The 10,685-nt window shown below is 38.6% G+C and overlaps 1 protein-coding gene across 2 annotated transcripts in view; it reads right to left on the bottom strand.

The window, feature by feature from the left end:
* Positions 1-261: 261 nt before the first annotated feature.
* Positions 262-10,685, bottom strand: part of CDK8 (cyclin dependent kinase 8) — a 53,638-nt gene continuing 43,214 nt past the window's right edge. Inside the window, exons 12-13 of one of the 2 annotated variants that reach the window (XM_070749831.1) lie at positions 7,384-7,542; positions 262-1,736 (exon numbers count right to left, since the gene is read on the bottom strand). In XM_070749831.1, the coding sequence (XP_070605932.1) occupies positions 1,611-1,736; positions 7,384-7,542 (285 nt within the window). In that variant the 3' untranslated portion in view covers positions 262-1,610. The remainder of the gene's footprint in view (positions 1,737-7,383; positions 7,543-10,685) is intronic. The other variant, XM_070749832.1, reaches the window with a different exon arrangement.

Below are 10,685 nucleotides of genomic sequence, written 5' to 3'. Positions count from 1 at the left end.
CGACTGTCCTCCTCCTCTTCTTCCTCCTCCTCCTCCCACCCAAATTCCAAGCTTTTATTTTTTTCCTAATGGGTTCGCATGCATTATTTGCTTTTACATTGATTCCCATGGGAAAAATGGTTTCTACTTACAAACTTTTTTTACTTAAGAACCTGATCACGGAACGAATTAAGTTCTTAAGTAGAGGTACCGCTGTATTTTAATTTCTATGCAAGACAAATCGGTATCAACTGATAAAGTAGAGATATAACCATATACAGATTTATGAAAAATATTTTTATTACATAACACCTTGTTTTTAACAATGTTGATTTCTTTTAAAATTCAGAATACCTGCATCATTCATGTAAAATAGCTTGATACAGTACATGGTATAGTTTTCCCTCAAATTCTAAGGTTCTCCTAACACCGTCAATCCTTTATTAAGGGCGACCCCCACCCCCACCCAAACCAGCCATTCCCATCCCGGGGGGAAGGGGGCCTCCATATGACCAACTCCCCCAGCTATAGCCATGCCGGCTGAAAATCACGTGGAACTGAAAATCCAATTCGTCTGGAAAGTTCCAGGACGGGCAAGAACGCCCTAAACAAACGTGCGAACATCTTGAAAAATATTTCAGAAAATTTAAAATCCACTACATCAAGCCAGCTCTCAAAAAGTCATGACAAACATATCTGGATGAATGCCGCACTGTGGTTTTTTTTTTTTTTGCAAGGGGACATCACTCATGCTTTTTAAAAAAAAAAACTTTCAAAGCATGCTCACATATCAGTTAACACCAAGAGGGGGGAAAAAAACATTTGCCTATGACAATCAGTATAGTTTGCTGAACCAAACAGCTTTATCTTAATAACACACTCATTACTATCAAATAGCAGCTTTAATACCAAGTCAAGTCATAGATCTGAGAACAAAATAAACTTATGTTGAAAATTAATCTTTGGGAAACTTGTAAATCTGCTGGAAAAAATGCTTGTTTCTTTTTCTTTTTTTAAATTATGTCTTTAAAAAAATCTCTGCAGCAAATTTGTTGGTCATAAAACATTGCTCAATGTGGAAAATGGATCAACCCACAAAAAAGTCACTAAAAATCAATGTATATCAAAAAATTCTGAAGCCAGAGTTTGCTTTCATCTCATTAACACATCCTGTATACGTCAAATACCAGTTAAAGAGATTTTTTTTGTGTGTGTGCGTGTGCGCGCGTGTGTGTGTATTATTGGTCAGATAATGTTGTCAACATCAATAGAATTCACAACAACAAAAATGCTTGCCCCTAGCACATTTCACAGCTTCAACTGCTACAGACTGTCACTGAAAACAATGCATTGGTCAGTCTGAATCATGTCAAGTAAACTATGGAAGTAGCATATCCACAACACAAACTGTGCTAGTACTTTCTTTTTTCAAGTCTCATTCCGTCAACAGGTACAATCTGTGGGAGGGGCGACTCCCAGCCTGTGAAAAGTAGCAGAACGTGGCTATCAGACGTTTTGACAGTTCCAGTACATTCTTGCAGCCCAAAAAGCCAGGTTCTAGGCAGACAGCAGCTCGGCCAGTCCTGCAGTCTTTAGCAACAGTGCATTGACTTTAATATCCAAAACGCAGCTCAGTACCGGTGTGTCTGATGAGAGTACTGGGGAGGCTGCTGGGAGGTAGTTGAATATCCCATGCTACTCTGGGGCTGCGATGTGCTTGGTCCGGGGTTAGGATAGGCAGCATGGGGGTTGGAACGCTGAAAAAGAAATGGCAACACAGTTATTTATTTTATTTTATGGAATTTGACTTCTATGCCGCCCAATCCCAAAGGACTCAGGGTGGCTTACAACCATAGTTTCCTCTAAGCTGAGCAGTGAGCAATCGCTCACTTAAAAATCATAATCAACTCAGAGTTTTTCAAACCTGCCCAGAAGCCGAGAGGGAAAGAGTGAGAGGGAAGGAGAGAGAGAGGAAGAGAGAGAAACACATAGAAAAAAGAGAGGAAGGAAAAGAGAAAGAAAAAGAATGGGAGTAAGGAAGAGAGAAAGAAACTAGCTCAACTATTTAAGTGGCATTTTGATATTGATACAGTTGCCCTATTATGAGCTCACTGTTATAGACACACAGTACAGTATTTTATTTTGAAATTCTCTGAGGCAAAACAGGGTGGGTTTTTTATTTGTTTGTTTGTTTATTTGTTTATTTATTTAATATTTCTGTGCCGCCCAGTCCCGAAGGGACTGCCGCTCAGACACTATACTTTTCCGCCCACCCCCCCAAAAAAAAATTAGAGGGAACACTGCTTACAACAGTATAAAAATTACAAGTAACAGCAGCAATAAAAAAGAAGTCAAGGATACACAAAAACACCCTTCTCTAACCTATGCTACTCTAATTGGCAATATTTTCAAAACACCCAGGAAAACGAATGCTAGATTATAAAGATTCTGAAATTTGATTATTTGAAACAATAAATATATTCACTTTCTCCTTATTAAAACTATACTCCATGAATGATTTTAATAATTTAAAAATAACAGTTAAAGCTGGTTTGCCTTATGATATAAAAAAAATTACACATTGGACAAAATCTGCTTTAGTATATTAAACAGACATATTCGTCACATACAACTCATATGTATGTTTCTTCTATTGAAAAATACCATATTTTTCAGAGTATAAGAAATTTTGGCTGTGTCTTATACTCTGAATGTAGCTTTTTCGAAGGATTTTTTTCCCAGCCCTAACAAGGTGCTCACAGTGAAGCGATCTTTGCTAGCAAACGGTCTTCCACTTTTTTTCCGCCCTAATGAGATGCTAATGAGTGAAGTGATCCTGCTTTGCTAGTTAAGCGATCTTCATTTTGCCTGGTTTTCTCATTGTTTCGCTCTTAGAAGAGAGAAGTCAAGTGTTTTAGACACTGTTTTTTATCCCCAACCAGGGAATAAAAAGCAAGCACTTTCGTAAACTCCTTAAAACCCACCTCTGTCGTCAGGCATGGGGGAACTGAGATAACTTCCCCAGGCTTATACTGTTTCTGTATGGTATGTTGTGTGCATGTTTTTTAAATTATGGGTTTTTAGTTTAATCATTAGATTTGTATTCTATATTGTTTTTTTCTATTACTGTTGTGAGTCTACGGAGAGGGGCGGCACACTAATTAATTAATTAATTAAATAAGCACGCATGCTCAAAACCAGCAAACTAATGTGTTTAAGCTGAGCAGATTAAGGGCAAGCCAGATGATAACTAGGTGTGTCTTATGCTCTGGTGTGTCTTATACCCTGAAAAATATGGTAGTAGTATAAGATATTTTTTTTTCTACAGAAACAATATTTATAGAGAAATATTGTCATGGATAAAATGCTGCTCACTAATATTTTGTTTGACACCAAAGCTCATCTTGTAAAAAGAAAATTATGCACAGGGAATATTCTACACTTTCTGACGCTTTTATGTACTTTCATTGATTCCAACATTATTTTTTTTTTTGACATAAGGTAGGCAGATGTGTCACAGTCTCAAACGGAAAAATCCATTAAATGCCGGATTGCAACATAGGATTGTCCTTTACTCAGAATAGAGCAGCCTGCCAGAAAATGGCAAATTCTTTTCAGAAGAAAAGCAAATGACTTGCGAAAAGCTGAGTGGCCTGGCCTTCTTTTGTGTGTGCCTTCTGCAAATCATTTGTGTTGAACAGAGACCAAACCAAGGATATGCTAGATAAAAATAGAGTGAGCAAAAGAATAAAGAATTGTGTTCTCATCCGCCTACTACATTAGTAAATCAATCTTCTAAATTGTCCAAAGATTCTAACATCTGAATATGTAACTTGATTTTACTGAATTGGGTATTTTCCCCCCCAAAAGCTTTGCTTCCTGAAAAACATTTGGTGATTATGATAAACCTTTTCAAACTGAACACATAAATTCAGAATGATTATCAAGTGAGAATCCTGAGAAATATGAAACGCTGCATGAATTCAATAAGGCTAAAAGTGTTTTGCTTCTGATTTTTCTTTGTGCTCAATGTCTGCAGTATACAGTACAACAATATCAGTGTAGTGTACAACAATAGTCATGGATTCTAGTTGCTATGATGCTGTTTTTTCCACTGTCCTGTTAAATTTTTAACCATGTTGTCACTGACTGCCCCTAGATTTTTGACAAAAAAGTTGAAGCATGAATGGAGAAAATGAATCTTTAGCGACATCTTGCACTTCATTGTCTTATATGTGTACAGGTTTGTCAATGAGCTGAACATAGTTTAGCAACCTGTTGTTGCTAGGAAAATTCTCAGCAACATGTGGGAAATAACCAGGACAAGCCCAAAAGAGGGGTCAAAGGCAACATAAGTCACAAATCCTTGCAACGCCTGCAAGAAAAATCCTTCATGGCATCGGACCAGAATATCTCCGGGACCGCCTTCTGCCGCACGAATCCCAGCGACCGGTTAGGTCCCACAGAGTTGGCCTTCTCCGTGTCCCGTTGACTAAGCAATGTCGTCTGACGGGACCCAGGAGAAGAGCCTTCTCTGTGGTGGCCCCGACCCTCTGGAACCAGCTCCCCCCAGATATCAGAGTTGCCCCCACCCTCCTTGCCTTTCGCAACCTCCTTAAAACCCACCTTTGTCATCAGGCATGGGGGAATTGAAATTTTCCCTTCCCCCTAGGCTTATAAAATTTATACATGGTATGCTTGTATGTATGATTGGGGTTTTTTTAAATTGGGTTTTTTTAGATTAATTTTAATATTAAATTTGTTTACATTGTCTTTTTTATTGTTGTTAGCCGCCCCGAGTCTTCGGAGAGGGGCGGCATACAAATCTAATAAATACAAATACAAATACAAGAAATCTAAGACCAGCCCGCCTTGACTTCCTCTTTTATCTCCTGCTCATTTCCCTTGACCGCCAGTTGGTCAGATTCTTGTAGAGAACTTAAGCTTACAATAAATATTTATATTATTTATTTATTTGATGTCTATGCCGCCCAATCCCGAAGGACTCAGGGCGGCTTACAACAACAGTATGAATACAATAAATAGTTACAAAACAGTAAAAGAAGTCAAAAATTATCTACGGCTATAACAAACTAAAAACTTTTAAAAGAAGTTATTATAAGAAATGGCGGTCACACTCATATACATACACACCATTCATAGAGCTGCCCATCAAAGATGTACATTTATGGCCCCCAGGCCTGCTGGAAAAGCCAGGTCTTTGTGACCTTGCAAAAGGCCAGCAGGGTGGGAGCAGTATGGATATTGGGGGGAAGTTGGTTCCATAGAGCCGGGGCAGCCAGAGAAGGCCCTCCCCCATGGTCCCGCCAAATTACATTGTTTAGTCGACGGGACCCGGAGGAGGCCAACTCTGTGAACACTTATTGGTCTCTGGTAGGTATGCGGCTGGAGACAATTAATTTGAAGTGTCCAAAACTCCTGATTTCCCTGGTGCTTGAATGCTTTCTGGGTGATTTTTTTCTGGCCTCACTAACAGATTTTCAAACCACTTGTCACTGATGAGGTATCTGATCTATGGACCAACAAAAAAGCCCGACACTACAGGATACCTGCTGGAAATGCAAAAAGTAAAAAGGCTCCTTTTTTCACACGTGGTGGTTTAGTTTAGTTTAGTTTATTTAGATTTGTATGCTGCCCCTCTTCGAAGACTCGGGGCGGCTAACAACAATAAAAAAACAATGTAACAAATCTAATATTAAAAAGTACTCTAAAAAACCCCAATTTAAGAGACCAATCATACCAACAAACATACCATGTATAAATTCTATAAGCCTAGGGGGAAGGGAGAAATTTTTTTCAATTCCCCCATGCCTGACGAGTTTTAAGGAGCTTGCGAAAGGCAAGGAGAGTGGGGGCAACTCTGATACCTGGGGGGGAGCTGGTTCCAGAGGGTCGGGGCCGCCACAGAGAAGGCTCTTCTCCTGGGTCCCGCCAAATGACATTGTTTAGTCGACGGGACCCGGAGAAGGCCAACTCTGTGGGACCTAACCGGTCACTGGGATTCGTGCGTCAGAAGGCGGTCCCGGAGATGGTCCTGCCCTAACATTCAAAAAATATGGAAAGCAACCCACAGATGGCTCACAGAAATTACAAAAGAGGAGATAGAATTCACACCAGAGGGTATGCTCTTAGGAATCTGGAAAAGACATTACTCCAAGCAAAGACTTTTCCTCATGACACACATAAACACCGCAGTTAGAATATCACTGGCACAACTGTGGAAAAACGAACAGACCCCATCGGAAACTTTAATTATTGATAAAATATATAGATGTGTAGAGATGGACGAAATGACAAACTCAATTAAGGGAACAAAATACAAAAATATCTAAAGAATTATGGCACAAATGGCACGAATGGATCAAAAACAAAAACTAAAAATGTAAAAATACAAAGTATCAGTATATTTAGAAAGAATAATGGAAATGAATGATTTCTCTATTTCTTCTATTTTTCTCTATCTTAATACCATGTCTTATCTAAGATATTTATATTTGAATGTACATAATTTAATAAAACATAGAGAGAAATGAATGACATATTCAAAAGGCAATAGAAATGGATTAAGATCTGCAAGAACAAAACAAAACATGTAAGAAATACTTTCTTTTTTTATTTATTTTTTTCTGAATATAATAAGGAAACTTTTAAAAAAAATTTTAAAAAGCCTTCCTTAATGTTGACATCAGTTATACTTGATAATGTCTGTCTCAAAATAGCACAGAGTTCACTTTCCTTGTTCATTGCTTTTACAAAATTGTTACAAAAATATTTTTGTCGAGTCAACTAGTTGTTTCTGTGCCATATTTTTTCTGTCCTGGAACCAAATTCTTTCAGAGTAGCCTTTAAAAAAAAAAAAGTAACATAACTCCTTGCATGACTGTCACATTGGCATATGTAACTTGGTATAGCTGAGCTGCGCTCCAAGCAGAAGTGTTTTTATATTCCAGTTGTACTTGGTGTTTTCCAGTTGTACTTGGAATCTGCTTCTATAACAGTTCCATGTCTTAGCTTGCTTCTTTCATGTGTGCAGCAAAGCCAACAGGTACTGAAAGGCGTGCATTGCATTATGTAAAACCAAGACATTTCTATAAAAGGTTTGTGATAAATTGTAAATTCAAGGTTATTTTTCATGATTGGCAGCCAAAAATCTGTAAGATACACCCCAAAATGTTCAGGATACAAAACCTTTGTTGTCATGAATCTTGGCGAGGAGGCAATATAAAAATGAAGACATTTTATGCCCCTATGCGGTATGTGGATTTTATTATACTTTTAATAATAAAAGTGGATTCAGACAGATATATTTACAATGCGTGCTAAAATAAACATTTCGCAAAGTAATGCAACAAAGACAATGCAAGAGAGGTGAAAAAGAGATACCTGATAATCTGAGGTCATAATAAGTCCACCTGAGGTAGTGGTAGGAGGAACTACTCTCACTTTTTTCAAAGGAGGTCCTTGTGTATGACTGTTGTCTTGATTTCCTGGATGGCCTGTTCCATTTGTGTGGTTATTGCCCTGCTGCTGCTGCTGGTTCTTCTCAAGTGGTTAAAGAAAAAAGAAAAATACAACTCAGAAGCAATTCAAATACTGGAAATAGGAAATCCTATGTAAGATCAATGAGACGGTGATACGGTGTTCCCTCGATTTTCGCGGGTTCGAACTTCGCGAAAAGTCTATACCACGGTTTTTCAAAAATATTAATTAAAAAATACTTCGCAGTTTCCCCCCCTATACCACGGTTTTTCTCACCCGATGACATCATATGTCATCACCAAACTTTCATCCGCTTTTAATAAATATTTTTTTAAATAAACCTTAATAAATAAACATGGTGAGTAATAATCTAAATGGTTGCTAAGGGAATGGGAAATTATAATTTAGGGGTTTAAAGTGTTAAGAGAAGGCTTGTGATACTGTTCATAGCCAAAAATAGTGTATTTACTTCCGCATCTCTACTTCGCGGAAATTCGACTTTCGCGGGCGGTCTCGGAACGCATCCCCCGTGAAAATCGAGGGAACACTGTACTAATTAAATATCGGTAACTGCACCGATCTAAAGCGAATACAACCTATCAAACTACACTTCTCAAAAAAACTAAAGGGAACACTCAAATAACACATCCTAGATCTGAATGAATGAAATATTCTCATTGAATACTTTGTTCTGTACAAAGTTGAAAGTGCTGACAACAAAATGAAATTGATTGTCAATCAGAGTTGCTTCCTAGGTGGACAGTTTGATTTCACAGACGTTTGATTTACTTGGAGTTATATTGTGTTAAGTGTTCCCTTTATTTTTTTTGAGCAGTATATTTACTCAGTCTATCAAAAATGTTTACTTGGAACTAAATTGAGATTAGGTGTATAGATAATTCTCTTTTAACAATCAAAGTATGATTAGTTAGCAACCATTTGAAGTTACAATAGGTTTAAAAAATTACTTATGATTTATCCTCAAAGTTACAACTGGCACACATACATGCCCTGGTCATGTTGTGTTTGGGCCTGGGCCAGCCGTTGCCCCCACAGATGGGGGAGACGCGACCCACAGTGACTGTGAAAGCCTGGCTGACAGCCAGGAAGATGTAGCAGACAGTCAGGAAGATGTGGTAGAGAGCCAGGAAGAATTAGCAGACAGTTCAGGGGAGGGAGCTGGCAGTTCGTCGGACAGTTTATCCTCTCTCAGTTCGTCTGCATTAATTTAACCTTAATTTACGCAACCGAAGAGCCTTACAAAGGATCGCTTTAAGAAGCATGATAAGGCATGATAAGCACACCTGGGCTGGGTGTGGTTCCCTTAATGAGGGCTAATGGCATAAAAAGGGAACAGGGCCAAGGCAAACTGTGGCTGTTTATCTGGGTGGTTTGTGTGGCGTCGTTCCTGCTTTGAAGTTTCTGCTCTTGGATTTCAACTCAGCGTTGTGGGAGTTGAAAACTCTGGGACAAGCTGCTGCTTTTGTGCCATGAAAAATTCAGAGACCTCTTGGAACATTTATGCTACATGACTTTTGTATTTGTTTGCTTTTCCCTGAACTTTGTAGCTGGCTGAATTCTCAACTCAACCTGTGTGTTACTCCTGAAAGTAAGGACTGTTTGCTTTAGACTTTTTTCTTTACTGTTTAATACAAGTTTGCTGACTAACTATGCACGTGTGTGTCTGACCTTTCCTGGACCATTAATCACTGCTTGAGGCCGGTCAGGCAGAACAGGTCATATGATTACATTTCAGGTACTTGGCAACTGAAAAGTACCATATTTTACAGAGTATAAAATGCACCTTTTTACAACCCCCCCCCCCCCAAAAAAAGAGGGTAAAAACACCTTCCCCTTTGGTCTCTGCCTCCCAGCAATTTATCTCCTTGCAGCAAACAGCACAAAAACTGATTAGCAAATGCAAGTGATACCTTCTAATCTACAGCTGATTCAGCAAAAGTAGGTCATGTGCTAGAACAGAAAGTAAAACTAGCTGCAAGGAGGCAAATTGCTGGGAGGTGGACTGCTGGCAATGCTGCACTGTTGAAACTGCAAGGAGGCAAGTCAATAACTATAAACGTCCATAGAATGTTCAAATTATTAGACTTCTTTTTTAAAGACTGCTTTATTATTGTTCTAGACCAGTGTTTCCCAACCTTGGCAACTTGAAGATATTTGGACTTCAACTCCCAGAAATCTTCAAGTTGCCAAGGTTGGGAAACACTGTTCTAGACAATTTAACAAAATGAAGCAGCTTTCTAAAAATAAATCTGAAGAGGCCCAGTGCTATTGTATCTTCTTTTAAATAGCAGATAATACTTCCAGCAAGTCATATCAATTTTAAAGATCTGTAGAAGAATAATGTGAAATGTAGCAGTGTCCTGTGTTAGTACAGTATTAAGATAAGGCAGCTGAGTTAAACCCTGACTTAGTTTGGAGTAGATCTATTTAAATAATTGGGAGGAGTTAGTGTGACTATATTTAAGAAAACTTTCTGGCATTAATATACTGCCATAATGTACATTTCTCCAATTCTTTGCTATGTCTATGGGTCAGACACACATGCACAGAAATACATATCAAACAGCATATATAATCTGTACTGTTTGCTGGAGGCCTTTTTCCTTGTTTTTCTCCCCCAAAACCAAGGTGTATCTTATACTCTGGTGCATCTTATACAGTGGTACCTCGAGATACGAGTTTAATTCGTTCCGGACCTGGGCTCTTAAGTCGAGCAGCTCTTATCTCGAACGACTTTTCCCCATAGGAATTAATGTAAATAATTTTAATTGGTTCCAGCCCTCAAAAAACTCACAAAGTTAGTCTAAATTATGCAGAAAGACATGTTTTTAATGAAGAAATGTACATGTACATATAAATGAATAATGAAGTTTCTTTCACTTAACTTGTAAACTTTCTTAAACTTTTAAATTTACATATGTTCAACTTCTCTGCCACCCAATCCTGTAGGACAGAGGTCCCCAACCCTTTTTGCACCAGGGACCGGCTTTAAGCGATCAAGAGAGGAATGGGTGAATGAATGGACGGAGGGTGGGAAGGAAGGAAGGAAAGAGGGAAGGGACAGGAACAGAGGAAGGAAGCAAGGAAACTTATGAAAGGGGAGAGTAAGAGAGGAATGAGTGAAGGGAGGGAGGGAGGGAAGAAGGTGGGAAGGAGAAAGAAAAGAAGAAATAGAGGAAGGGAAG

The sequence above is a fragment of the Erythrolamprus reginae genome, chromosome 4, assembly GCF_031021105.1.
Source record: "Erythrolamprus reginae isolate rEryReg1 chromosome 4, rEryReg1.hap1, whole genome shotgun sequence".
NCBI lineage: Eukaryota > Metazoa > Chordata > Lepidosauria > Squamata > Dipsadidae > Erythrolamprus > Erythrolamprus reginae.
The sequence above is the reverse complement of the archived record's forward strand: the minus strand, read 5'-3'. Positions and strand labels throughout refer to the sequence as shown.